General features: G+C 40.2%; 1 protein-coding gene across 1 annotated transcript in view; it reads right to left on the reverse strand.

Moving 5' to 3' along the window:
- The window catches only part of vps13a (vacuolar protein sorting 13 homolog A), a 379,786-nt gene that overhangs the window by 252,351 nt on the left and 112,824 nt on the right, over positions 1–14,611 (reverse strand). The window contains exons 21-22 of the mRNA XM_048527513.2: positions 8,344–8,476; positions 7,721–7,838 (exon numbers count right to left, since the gene is read on the reverse strand). Of these exons, the coding sequence (XP_048383470.1) occupies positions 7,721–7,838; positions 8,344–8,476 (251 nt within the window). The remainder of the gene's footprint in view (positions 1–7,720; positions 7,839–8,343; positions 8,477–14,611) is intronic.

Below are 14,611 nucleotides of genomic sequence, written 5' to 3' on the forward strand. Positions count from 1 at the left end.
ACTATGAAGGAATGGGGGAAGAGTTAGCTTAGGTAGAATGGGAGCAAAAATTTTATGGTGGGTCAGTCGAGGAACACTGGAGGGCTTCCAAAACGATTTTTCACAGTGCTCAGCAGAAGTATATGCCAGTGATAAGGAAGAATTGTCAGAAAAAACAGCGCCAGCCATGGATTTTCCAATAAAGGAAAGTATCAGATTGAAAGAAAACACACACAAAAAAGCAAAGAGTAGTGGGAAACCAGTAGACTGCGAAATCTTTAAAGGCCAACAGAAAGCCACAAAAAAAATTATAAAGAAGATAGACTGTGACAGTAAACCAGCTCAGAATATAAAAACAGGCAGAAGTTTCTATAACTATGTAAATCGTAAACAAGTGGCACACGTAAACAAGTGGCACATGTAAACATTGGTCCTTCAGAGGATGAGCAAGCCAATTTAATAACTGGGAATGAGGAAATAGCTGAGACATTAAACTGTTATTTTGTTGGTCTTCACTTTGGAAGGCACAAATAACATGCCAAAAACTAATGGCAAGAAGGTTATAGCAGGTGAGGACCTAGAAACTATTATCACCAAGGAGGCAGTACTGGGCAAGCTAATGGGGCTAAAGATAGACAAGTCTCCTGGCCCTGGTGAAATGCATCCCAGGGTACTAAAAGAGGTGATGGGGGAAATAGCAAATGCACTAGTAATTATTTACCAAAATTCACTAGACTCTGGGGCGGTTCCTGCAGATTGGAAAACAGCCAATGTGACGCTACTGTTTAAAAAAGGAAGTAGACAAAAAGCAGGTAACTATAAGCCAGTTATCTTAACTTCAGTAGTGGGGAAAATGCTTGAATCTATCATCAAGGAAGAAATAGCAAGACATCTGGATAGAAATTCTCCCATTAGGAACACCCAGCATGGGTTCATGAAAGGTGGGCTATGTTTAACTAATTTGGTGGAATTCTTTGAGGACATTACTTGGTGGACAATGGGGAACCTGTGGATGTGGTGTATCTGGATTTCCAGAAGGCATGTGGCAAGGTGCCACACCAAAGGCTGCTATATAAGATAAAGTTGCATGGTATCACAGGTAATGTATCGACATGGATACAGGATTGGTTGACCAGTAGAAAGCAAAGAGTAGGGCTAAATGGGTGTTTTTTTCTGGTTGGCTGTCAGTCGCTAGTGATGTACAATTATTTACAATTTACACAGATGATTTGGAGTTGCGGACTAAGTATGGTGTGTCAAAATTTGCAGATGACACTAAGGTGAGTGGTAGGGCAAAGTGTGCGGAAGACAAAGTCTGCAGAGGGATATAGATAGTCTACATGAGTGGTCAAAGGTCTGGCAGATGGAGTACAATGTTGATAAGTGTGAGCTCATCCATTTTGGTAGGAATAACAGCAAAATGGACTATGTTTTAAACGGTAAGAAACTGCAGCACTCTGCTGTGGAGGGGGGCTTGGGTGACCTTGTACATGAATCTTTTTAAGTAGGATTGCAGGTGCAGCAGGTAATTAAAAAAACAAATGGAATTTTGTCTGCTATTGCTCAAGGGATGGAGGTTAAAAACAGGGAGGCTATGCTGCAGCTGTATAAGGTCCTGGTGAGGCCACACCTGAAGTACTGTGTGCAGTTTTGGTCTCGTTACTTAAGAAGAGATACACTTGCACTGGAGGGGGTGCAGAGGAGATTCACTCGGTTGATTCCAGAGTTGAGAGGGTTGGATTATGAGGAGAGACGGAGCAGAGTGGGATTATACTCATTGGAATTCAGAAGAATGAGGGGAGATCTTATAGAAACATATAAGATTATGAAGGGAGTAGATAAAGTGGAGGCAGGGAGGTTGTTCCCACTAGCAGGTGAAATTAGGACTAGAGGGTATTGCCTCAAAACAAAGGGAAGCAGATATAGGACTGAAGTCAGGAGGAACTTCTTCACCCAAAGGGTTGTGAATCTGTGGAATTCCCTGCCCAGTGAAGCGGTTGAAGCAACGTCACTGAATGTTTTTAAGGGCAAGGCTAGGTAAATTTTTGAACATTAAAAGAACTAAGGGTTATGGTGAGTGTGTGGGTAAGTGGAGCTGAGTCTCAAATAGATCAGCCACGATCTTATTAAATAGCAGGGCAGGTTCGAGGGGCCAGATGGTCTACTCCTGCTCCTAGTTCTTATGTACAGGACTCCTCCATTTGTGAGAAGAAAGATATTTGCAGAGGGTTCAGATGATTTGATTGTTCACAACTGGATTTAGCAGAAATCAGAGTTTAGATCTTATCCATTATTTGTAGGGTTGCTTAGCCCTGACTATTATACTCTCTTAGAATGTTTGCCTTACAAGTTGTCATATGGTGTGGCTTCACCAAATTGAAACCTCATTTTTAGGTATGCCCAGTGCTAATCCCAACATGGTCCTCTTAAATTACTGCAGAAATTGAGTAAAGACAGAAATGAAGATGTAACAATGATGGGATTGGCCAGGTATTTGCACAGCAATAAAAGGAGGAGAGCGTTAAAGGATATTCTACAGACATGGAACAAAGTGGAAAGTTCAAAAGAAGGAACAGTGTCAATAGAATATAAAGACCGTAAGCACATTTATAATCTATGAGAATGTTGCTATTATGCTAAGCCACAGCCAATGTCTGTCTTTGGCTTCATAGTAGGTGTCTGTTGCTGACAACAATCTGATTCTTGAGGCTTTGTTAAGGAGACGCAAGTATTAGGCAGCAGTCAAAAATTTGATCAAGGATTTAACAAATATTGGTATTTATGCATTTAATATTGACTTGGTCAATCATGCTCAATTTAGATTTATTTCAGAGATTAATTTTGCTTAATAGTTACATTTTGAGCCAAGTGAACTGTTGGACAGAAGATCACAATTACAAAATGCATAATTTTCTAAACACTTTGGGAGGCACCATGTTGTAGGCTTCTGGAACATGTGTTTCAAACTGAAACATGTCAAATGAAGCGTATAACCAGGGTGGCAAGACATTCTGCTGGAAGGAATAAAGTTTGTTTGCATCAGGGAAATCCAATGCGTGTGTGCTGGGAAGGTTTGCTTCAAGTTCGGCAATCTTTTTAATGAGCAGCTCATCTGTAATGGACACACCACGGGATGAGTCTGTCCCTGGCTTTGTTTTGCCTCCTTTTCATGCCCTCTTCACGCTTCCATTTTTCAAAATTCAAAATGGCTGAGGCACATTCTTGAACTTTGGTGCTCTCTTTCTCTCTCTCTGTCACTGACAACACTCAACGGTCCCACACCTTTCCCGATGTCTCCAGCGGCTGCCCCTAACCTGGTTCCCCAACTCTGGCCACAGGGTGCTGTGACAGTGCTTGTTTAATTCTGTGAGTGAACTTCACAAATCAGCACACACATGAAGGGCATCATCTTGAAGAAAAACCTGGTGTCAAGGAATGATTAGCCCCAAATATTACATTACTTTACTGTTTCCATCACTCCATCCTTCTCCAACCAAAAGAAAAAGGAGAGGCAAGGTTCAGAGGAGAGTGATTTCAAATTAACTTGGACTATAACCTGGAGTCATGTGACTTCTGACTTTGTCCACCACAATCCAATACTGGTACTTTAACATCAGAGGAGAGTAGACAGAACATTGAGACAGGAAGGTCAGTAATGACAGTTCCAGCAGGTAAAGGAGCGCAAGCCTAAATAGCTTCTGGAAACCTTTGCTGGTGAGTAGCAGGTAAGTTTTCAGAAATTATTATCAGTGCAGAGAGCACCAGCAGCTTCAATTCAGTATTAAAAGTGTTTGACATTGTAAGGATTAATTAATTCAAAGAGGTAAGACATTGCAGGAGAGTTCCAAATCATAGTCTGCTCCTCTCACTTGATGTATGAAGCTGGGCACATTTTCTGTGCCCGGGACCGGCATGTGTGCAGTAAGTGTCCCCAGCTGCAGCAACTGGAAGCCCGAATTTTGGAGTCAGAGCAGCATCTGGGGACACTGTGGAGCATTCAGAAAGCAGGAAATATTGTGGATAGCACTAAGAGACACGTAGTCACATCGCAGGCTCAGACTCCACAGGCAAGAAGGGAAGGGTGATCACTAGCAGAGCAGGACGGCTCCTGCAAAAACGGACGTACCATTTTGGGTAATGTTGAAGGGAATGGTCTCACAGGGGCTAACAGCAGCAGCCAAGTTCATGGCACCAGGGTTGGCTCAGCTGCAGAGGGCAGGAGAAATAGGCATAGAAATTCTATGGTTATAGGCTATTTAATTGTGAAGGAAATAGATAGTGTTTTTGTGTGGCTATAAACAAAGGTCCAGAATTGTGTTCCCTCCCTATTACTAGGGTCTGGATGCCTTGCAGGACATTATGGAGGTGGGGGGCGATGGTGAACAGCCAGTGACTGTAGTGTACATTGGTACTAATGACTTCGGGCAAAGAAAAAGGTGATGAGGTCCTAAAAGCAAAATATAAAGAACTAGGAAGAAAGTTGAAATATAAAAACCGAAAAGGTACTTCTCAGGATTACTATCGGTGCCACAAGCTAGTTTTGGTGATGGTGGTGAGAGTGGGGGGTTCGTTAGTGAGGGAGGTGGGTTGCTTGGTTGAGTAATTGAGGATGGTTTAAACTAGTGTGACAGGGGTATGGGAATCAGAGGAGTAGGGGCAGTAAATGCAGAAATGGACGGAGAAGTAGAAACCAAGACAAAAGTAACTAAGAACAATAACAAGCAGGGAAATGGTGCTGAAAAGAGCAGAGGAGATAATCTGAAATACATGTATTTCAGTGCGAGAGGTATAATATGCAAAGTAGATGAACTTAAGAGCTTTAGTTAGTAATCGGGAACTATGGCATTATTGCAATTACAGGAGACTTAGGTGAAAGAGAGACAGGCAGCTGATATGTCCCAGGATTTAAATTTTTCAGCATGATAGAAGGGAATGTAAAAGGGGTAGGGGAGTTGCAATACTGGTAAAGGAGTATCTCACAGTTGTACTCAGGGAGGATATATCAGACGACTCATGCAGAGAGGCAATATGAGTGGAACTGAGGAACAGGAAAGATGAAATCACAATGTTGGAAGTATACTACAGGCCTCCCAACAGCCAGCAGGAGATAGAGGAAAGATAATGTCAACAGGTTTTGGAAAGATGCAAATACAGCATGATTGTTTAGGTTGGGTGATTTTAAGATGTTAACTGGGACTCACTTCGTGTTGGGGGTTGGACAGGGCAGAATTTGTAGGGACCATTCAGGAGGGTTTCTTGACAGTATGTAAACAGTCCAATGAGGGAAGGGGTCATACTGGATCTGGTTTTGGGAAATGAGCCCAGCCGTGTGAGAGACATGTCAGTAGGGAAGCATTTCGGGAATAGTGACCATAATACCATAAGTAAGATATCCATGAATAAGGATAACAGAAATCCTCAGGTGAATGTATTAAATTGGGGGAAGGTGAGTTACAACAATATTAGGCAGGAACTGGACAATATTGATTGAAAGTGGCTGTTTGAGGGTAAATTCACTTAGGACATGTGAGAGTATTTCAAGTGGCAGTGACACATTCTTACAAGAATGAAGGATAAGTATGGCAAGTTACGTGAAACTTGGATGACCAGGGATGTTACAATCTTGGTCAAAAAGTAAAAAGGAAGCATACATAAAGTCAAGGAAGATGGAAACTGACAAAGTCCTTGAGGTATATAAGCAAAGTAAGAAAGAGCATAAATAAGTAATGGGTTTGGCCAAAAAGGGTCATGCAAAGTCGACAGCAAAACAGGATAAAGGAGAATCCCAAGGCTTTTAATACATATATAAAAACCAGAGGCCAGCAGGGCAAGGGTCAGTCCATTTGAGGACGAAGGAGGAATCTGAGTGGAGACAGGAGAGTTGGACGAGGTTTCACCAAAGAGAAGGAACTGGTGGCGGATGATCTCAGGGAAGGGAGTGTTAAATTTCTAAGCTAAGTTGCTGTTAAAAAGTAAGAAGTATTGTGCATTTTAAAAAGCATTAAGATAGATAAGTCCCTAGATCCTGATGGGATCTATCCCGGAATATTAAGGGAAGCAAGAGAACAAATTGCTAGAATATTGACAGACATCTTTGTATCTTCTTTGGCCACAGGTGAGGTCCCAGAGGCCTACAGAATAGCCAATGCTGTCCCATTTTTTATACAGGGTGGCAGGGATAATCCAGCAAATTATGGGCCTGTGTGCCTCACGTGGGGAAATTATTGGAAAAGTTTCTCAGAGACAAGATCTACATGCATTTAGAAGCAAATGGACTTATTGGCAATAGGCAGCATTGTTGTTCGGGGAGGTTGTGCTTTGCGAACTTGAGGGAGTTTTTCTGAGGCATTGGTGAAGATGATTGATGAGGGAAAAGCAGTTGATGTTGTCTACATAGGCTTCAGTAAAGCCTTCGACTAGGTATCCCGTGGCAGACTGGTACAAAAGGAGAAGTCACATGGTATCAGGGATGAGCTTGCAAGATGGATACAGAACTGGGTAATTAAGGGTGACAGAGGGCAGAGGTGGAACAATGTTTTTCAGAATGGAAAGTTGTGACTAGTGATGTTCCATAAGGATCAGTGCTGGGATCTCTGATGTTCATGGCCTACATAAATGATTTGGGAGGAAAACATGGCTGGTCTAATTAAAGTTTACAGATGATACAAAGATTGGAGGAATTGAAGATAGTGAGGAGGACTGTCAGAGGATATAAGCAGGACATAGATTAGTTGAAGGCATGGACAGAAAAGTGACAGATGGAGTTTAATCCAGACAAATGTGGTGATGCACTCTGGAAGGTCAAGAAATTATATGGTGAATGGCAGAACCCTGAGGAAGATTAATATGCAGAGGAATCTGGGTGTGCAGCTCCAGAGGCCTCAGAAGGTGGCTGTGCAGGTAGATAAGGTAGTAAAAAAGGCCTATGGCATACTTGCCTTCATTGGAAGGGGCAGTGAGTGTAAGGATAGGCAAGTTATGCTGCAGCTTTATAGAACTTTAGTTAAGCCACACTGAGAATACTGCATACAATTCTGGTCACAACACTACCAGAAGGATGGTGATGCTTTGGATAAGGTACAGAAAGGTTTTACCAGGATGGTGCCTGGAAAGGGGGATTTTAGCTATGAAGAAAGGTGGGATAGACTGGGTTTGTTTTCACTGGTATACAGGAGGTTGAGGGACAACCTGATAGAAGTTTAAAAGATTGTGAATAGCATGGATACAGCGGCAAGTATGAGACTTTTTCTCAGGGTGAGAGAGGTCAATTACTAGGGGACACAATTCAAGGTTATGAAGGCAGGGAGTGTAAATTTAAAAGAGATGCATGAGGCAAGTTTTTCACATAAAGGGTGATGAGTGCCTAGCATGTGCTGCCAGAGGTGGCAGTGGAAGCAGATGCAATACCAGCATTCAAGTAGCACCTGGATGAATACATAAAAAGAACGGGAATAGAGGGATACAGAAATCAAAGACAAAGACAGTTTTAGTAGGGAATGGCAAAATGTGTTGGCGCAATCTAGGAGGGCTGAAGGGTATGTTCCTGTGCTGTACCGTTTTTTGTTCAAAAATGCTGAGCATTAACAATACTATGTTGTTTAATACATCAAAATGCAATTAGACATCAATTCTTGATTTTACTCCTCCAAACTGTCATAGCATTATTACTAAACATTTTAGTTAAATGTACTTTAAACATTTAAGCCTCAACTATTGTCCATCTGAATACATACAAACTTACTTTGGCATTCTTGGATCAGAGACAACCATTGCTCTGCATAATTCAAGCTTTAAATCCATGGGTTGCAATATGTGCTGAGATGACTTCTTTTCTTTGCGAGCTGTTTTCCAATCCTCATCTAAATCAAAATACCAAAGCTAGTTAAGCCTCTGCAAAACAATTTATTTTCCATAACGATAAAACATGGGAATTGGCTTTTCAACACCAAAATCAAAATTTCAAGCTTATTTTTTAATCAACAAAAAGCTACCTGGTTTAAATAAACAGTCAATACTTATTAAAAACTAAAAGAAGAGGGATGCTGTAAATCAGAAAATAAAACAGATGTTGCTGGAAAAGCTCAGCAGATATGGCAGCCACTGTGAATAGAAAGCAAAATGAATTTCTCGGGTCCGGTGACCCTTCTTCAGGATCTTCTGAGGAATGGCCTCTGGACCTGAAATGTTAGCATTGGTTCTGCTTTACAGATACTGTCAGATCTGCTGAGCTTTTCCTGCAGTCAATATTTACTGTCATTCAAAATACCATCATTAAACTTCAACTCATTGGGTTTTATTAACAGAAAGGCCATTAAGTACCTAGCAGCCGATTCACAACTTTTAAATATTTAAGTAGATACACACGTGGTTTAGCATAGAGAAGTTGAACACTACTCAGCTGGATATCAAAACAGTCATAGGCTCTGGCCATGATATCCTCCAAGGTGCTTTCTCCAGCAGTAATTTGTGGCAGACGTGCACGATTTTTACTCATCATCTTAAAGATTAAAAACAAAACAAATTACAAAACACTTAAAAATGACAGAGTTAAGAATTTTATTCTGTTTACACAATTGGACAAAGACATCTTGCCAATAAAAAAATGTTGAGAACAAAAAGTTATATAGTAATAAGTTAAAGAAAGTTATTTATTTGGTCAGTATTTTTGTGATCATTGAAAATAAATACCATTTTTATTATTTAAGTTTCTTCTGAGAAAACATTGCTTTCCAAATCAGCACTGTATGGGCAACAAATTTGACTCATTGGCACTGTTTTGAGAGTATTACACATACTTCAAGGCATCTATAAAACACCAATGATACACTCAAAGAGCTATGTGGAAAACTACCAAATGTCATAATATTGGAGGACATTTGCACTCAAGATGAATGCTGATTACAAATACATACAAAACAATATATCAGTGTACAAAAGGAAGGAACCTCTTAATTTCAGTAGTTGATTGACTTCTTTTAGCTTAGACTATAAAAAGGTAAAGATGTTATAGTCCTAGAGAGAGATAACTGGTAGTGGTTTAAGCACAAGGTCATCACATCTCAGTATACCTTTTGACGTGTTGCTGCTTCTGGTTGCAAAAAATTGACAGAGAATAATGCAAGACATTTCTGCTGGCCTCAAAAGGTTCTAAGCAAACTAGCTGCTTCCAGATAGGCTTTTCCCATGGATTACTGCATGGCTTGAAGAATGAGCAGAAGCCCTGCAGAGGAAGACTTGCTGTTATGAGTTTGGGTGGAAAGAAGGACCCTCAGGAGCTTAGAACTATCCAAGATATTTATCTCCTCGAACCTTCAGAACCAGGTCTTTGCAGTACGTATCTGCTACAGTAAGGATATCCTCACGAAAATCTACAAAGGTAAATCTCAAGGCTGCAAAAACTGAGTTGATAGCGACTGTGAATGTGACCGTAGAAAAGAACCTTTTATGTAGTTGGAGTTATGTTAATAGCTCAATTGTCCATCCCATATTGCAAAAGGGATAGTATTGAGCCTCTTAATTCAGATAGCCAATTACACATTATGCTCATTTGACAGAAAAAATAATTACACTATATTTTCAGGTACATTTCTGATTGCACATTTGCATACATTTTAGGTATTTTCCATTATTATTTCAAAAATCTACAAAGAGGGACAGAACAGGCATGAAGGAAAGTATTCCACCGACTTCAAGGTTTCTGAATAAATCAGTTGCTCCCAGATGTAGGTGCACTGACAGGCATGACCCTTGGAATGTAACATGACTGGAGGATGAACACACCAGAGGGAGAAGCTGATGAAAAACAGAGGTAGAGGGATAGCTTGAAGGGGATGTTGGAAATTCACAGTGGGAGTCATGGTGGGTTAAGACAGCAGTGGGGGGGGAATGAGAGCAGAGGCTGGCGTGAGAAGCGACCGATTTTTCAGTAACAAAGACTATAGATAGTCTTAGAGAATGACAAACAATTTTGGATCTAGAAGGTCCAGCTGCAGATTGCACTCTCTCAACACATGACTGCAGTTCATCCAATGAACTGGCACTTCATTATCTTTACTCAATGTCCCAAATACAGATAATGTCTGATCTATCATTACGACAGGCAGTGGCACTGTAATTAAAATTAATTAACAAAGCAGCATCTTCATCACCTCTTTTTTGTTCATCCAATGCCCAACCATGCTGCATCTGTCAGGTACCAGAAAATAAACTGATGCAAAGGATAAGATGCAGTGTGAGGAAGAGGAGAAACGAGGACAAGGGATTATGCAGTGAAGGGTAGTGGGAGTAGTTTTGAGGACACTGATGGCATCAGCATCAGCACTGACCAGAGCCTTAAAAGTGGTCAGCCTAGTAATAGCCGAGACAGTTTTCACAGGAATTAGGAAACACAGTTGCACCTGATCCTTTTGATTAGCTTCTGCTGATTCTGCTTCTATGCCACCTTGTTCTGTAACAGCAATAAGTATTTCAGTAAGTATAGAGGAGTACGTTCGGGTGATTGAACTGCAACTACAGTTCAACGAAAGAAGTTATCTTTAGCATAGCTGATAACATCACTTGCAACAATATCAGATCACATTGTGGACAGTGCATAAACATCACACTAATAAGATGGCTCTAAACATTATTAATGACGGATAACAATGATCAATAGTTAGAAATGACTCAATTGAGGAGACAGGATGTAGAATTGGTTTGTGCCAAGATGAGGAATAAGTGGTGAAAGACATCACTAGTATACAAATCTCTTAACAGTAACCATAATGCTAGGCAAAGTATATACAACATAGAACTGTAAAGCACAGGAACAAGGTCCTTGGCCCACGATGTTGCGCTGAGCATGACACCAAATTGAACCCTTCTGCTTGTCTTTGGTCCAATTCTCTTCATTCCTTGCATATTCATGTGCTTATCTAAAAGTGCCTTAAATGCCTTTACTGTACCTACCTCGACCATCGCCCCTAGCATGACGTTCCATACTCCTACCACTCTAAAAAACCTGCCCCTCACATGTCCTTTGAACTTTTCCCCCTTTCACCTTAAATGCATACCGTCTAGTATTAGACATTTCAACTCTGGGAAAAGGGTCTGATTGTCAGTCCTATCGACACATCTCGTCATTTTACAGACTTCTATCAAGTCGCCCGTCTGCCATTCCAGAGAAAACAACCCGAGTTGTCCTAGTCTCTCCATATAGTTCATACCCTCCAATCCAGACAGCATCCTGGTAAACATCTTCTGCACCCTCTCTAAAGCCTCCACATCCTTCCTGTTATGCGGCAACCAGAACTGAATGCAATACACTCAGTGTGGCCTCAAGAAAGTCTTCCAAAGCTGCAACACAACATCCTGCCTCTTGTTCTCAATTCCCTGACCAATAAAGGCAAGCATGTCACACACCTACTTTACCACCCAATCTACTTGTACGGCCACTTTCAGGGAGCTATGGACTTGAACCCTGAGATTCCTCCGTACATCAATGCTATTCAGGGTCCTGACATTAATTGTATATTTTTCCTTAACATTCAATCTCCCAAAGTACAACACCTCATACCTATCTGGATTAAACGCCACCTGCCATTTCTCTACCCATACCTACAATGGATCTAAATCCTGCTGTATCCTTTGGCAACCTTCTACACTAGCCAATACTCTACTGATCTCTGCATCCTCTGCAAACTTACTAACCCACCTATTTACATTTTCATCCAAGTCATATCTATATATCACAAACAGCAGATGTCCCAGCATGGTCACCTGCAAAACACCACTAGTCACAGAGCTCCAGCCTGAAAAACACACTTCCGCTATTACCCTCTGTCTTCAATTCTGAATCCATGTGGCCAGGTCACGATGGATCTCATGCATCTTAAATCTTCTGGAGGAGCCTACTATGAGGGACCTTGTCAAAAGCCTCACTAAAATCCATGTCAACAATATCCACTGCTCTACCTTCATTGATCATCGTTGTCACCTCCTCAAAAAATTCCAATCAAGTTAGTAAAGTATGAAAAGAAATACTGGGTGCGTGCAATAAAGGGATGGCAATAATCATGAGTGTCTTCAATCCACATATAAACCACAAAACAAAAAAAAAGAAAAAGTCAGACTGGCAAAAAGGGTCTGGATGAGGAGCTCAAGGAAAGCTTTTGTATTAAGTTTCTTTTGGAAATAATGTGTATTTTGAGTGTGGCAGGGTTAATTTAAGGCCTCAGACTAAAGGCAACCCTAGGTTACAGCAACCACAATACAACTGAATTTTACATCCAGTTTTCAAGAGAGAATTTTGGGTCTAGGACATATTTTAAAATTAAATAAAGTGCATCCATTTAGGTGGAAAGCTGAGCTGGCTGAAGTGAACTGCCATACTCGACAGGGTGACAAATCAACTGAGACACACTTCAGAATTCTTCCAGCATATGGATTATTGCTCCTTCCCTCTTTCAAGTTTAGGTTGCTCAAATCAGATGCACAGATAACACTGTAACCTGCATTACACAACATAAATTTAAACCTTCTACCCAGTTACTGATAAGGCCAAATATATTTGATTATTGCTAGGTTTAGGATGAAAAGTTTATTTATTAGAGAATAATAGTAGAAATAGAGTGTGAAAATTGGATTTATTCAAAGCTGATTAACAGTTAGAAATATTAAAGTATAAATGTTTCTGATAATTAATACTTCCACCCACTTTTATCTTATACCCAGCATCATTAAAGCAAACTGATTAATTATCAGGATGCATTTATGAGACCTTACTATGTGTAAATGGTCTGTGTTTTTTGCCTTACGACAATGACTATATTCTGAGATGTATTTTGCCAACTGTGAAATGCTTTGGGACACTCGGATTGACAGTGGTGCACTATCAATGCAAGTCCACTTTTTTCTAATCTAATCAGTTTTAGAAAGAAAATCTGGTTTCCTGCAGGGGTGGGGGGAAGTGTACCAATATTATACATACGAAAAGTATTTGTAAAAAACTGAATGTAGAACTCAATTTGTTGTGCTTTTTTAAAAAAAAATTCTCGGTACAATTCATCACAAAATTGACAGCTGCAAAAGATCACCATCGCAGCACAAATTCAGTCTCTACAATCTATTCTGCTAATTTAAAAATGCCCCCTCATACAATTTTATATTTTAAGAATCTGGCAACTCTCAAATTTAATTAGCCAATATCAGTCAACCAAAAATTGGGTCATTAGAGAAGGATTAGGCACTAATTAAAGCATTCACAGTTGAAATTCAGAGTAGATTTCATCCTAGAGTCTTGAAAGAAGTAGAAGTAGCTACAGAGACAATTGATTCATTAGTTTTAATTTTCCCAAACACATTACATTCGAGAAAGCTATTTTCAAATTTCCAGGAATCTAAGATAACTCTTTTAGAGAATTTAATGAAGGATACCATATTCTTGGCTTTAGTAATATGAGCATACAGGTGACAATGAATTTGTACAAGACATTTGTTTACCTTAATCTGATTATTATGTACAGTTCTGGGCACTACGTAAGAGGAAAGACATGGATGAGAATATTGAAGAAATTTACTGGTATGATTCCAGGAACGAGAAACTTCAATTATGAGGATGGATTGAAGAAATAAACAATGTTCTCCTTGGAAAGACGACAGCGGAGGGGAGATCTAATAAAGATTTTCAAAACCACAAGTGGATTATATAGATAAGCTGTTCCTGCTTGTAAGAGAAAGCGAGAAAGGACATAGATTTGAAGTGCAAATGAGGTATAATTATTTGCAGGTATAATTAGTACGTTTGCAAATGACAGAAAGCAAAAAAAACACTCGTGTTGTTGACAGTGGAGAGCATGATCTCAGGCTGCAATCTTATATTGATCTACAAGTAAATTGAGAAGAGCAATGGCAGGTGCAATTTAATCCCAGTAAGTGTGAGGTGATGCATTTTGGGAGATGTTATAATGGAAGGGTATGCACAATTAATGGTAGGTCCCTAGGCAACATGGAGGAACAAAGGTACCTTGGCATACAAGGCTATAGATCCCTGAAGGCATCAGCCCAGGTAGACAGGATGGTGAAGGCCACAGAAGGGAAGCTTTCCTTCATTACCAGGAGTGTCGAATATAGGAGCAAAGAAGTCTTGTTACAACTTTATTAAATAATGGTTCAGCCACAGATGGAATATTATACGCAGTTCAAATCACCACACTCTCAGAAGGATGTGACTGCACTGGAGAGGATACAGAGAAGATTCACCAGTACATTGCCCAAGTCAAAAATCTCAGTTATAAGGAGAAATTGGATATACTGGGTTTGCTTTTCCTGAAGCAGATTAGTGAATCTGATTGAGGTGTCCAAAATTATAAGCAGTATAGATATGGTAGATCGTAAGAGCCTTTTCCCAATGGCAGATCTGTCTAAAACTAGAGGACATAAGTTTGAGGTGAGGTGTATGTTGTTTAGAGAGGATCGGAGAGAATTTTTTTCACCCAGAGAGGCTAGAAATTTACGACATTCCACCTAAGGGGGTAGTGGAGGCAGATACTCTCCAACATTCAAAAAGCATCTGGATGAACATTTAAAATTCCAGGGCATTGTAAGCAATGGACCAAGTTCAGGTAAATGGGATTGGTAATAGTTTGGTGTTTGT

The sequence above is a fragment of the Stegostoma tigrinum genome, chromosome 3 (genome assembly GCF_030684315.1).
Source record: "Stegostoma tigrinum isolate sSteTig4 chromosome 3, sSteTig4.hap1, whole genome shotgun sequence".
In the NCBI taxonomy this organism is placed as follows: Eukaryota; Metazoa; Chordata; class Chondrichthyes; order Orectolobiformes; family Stegostomatidae; genus Stegostoma; species Stegostoma tigrinum.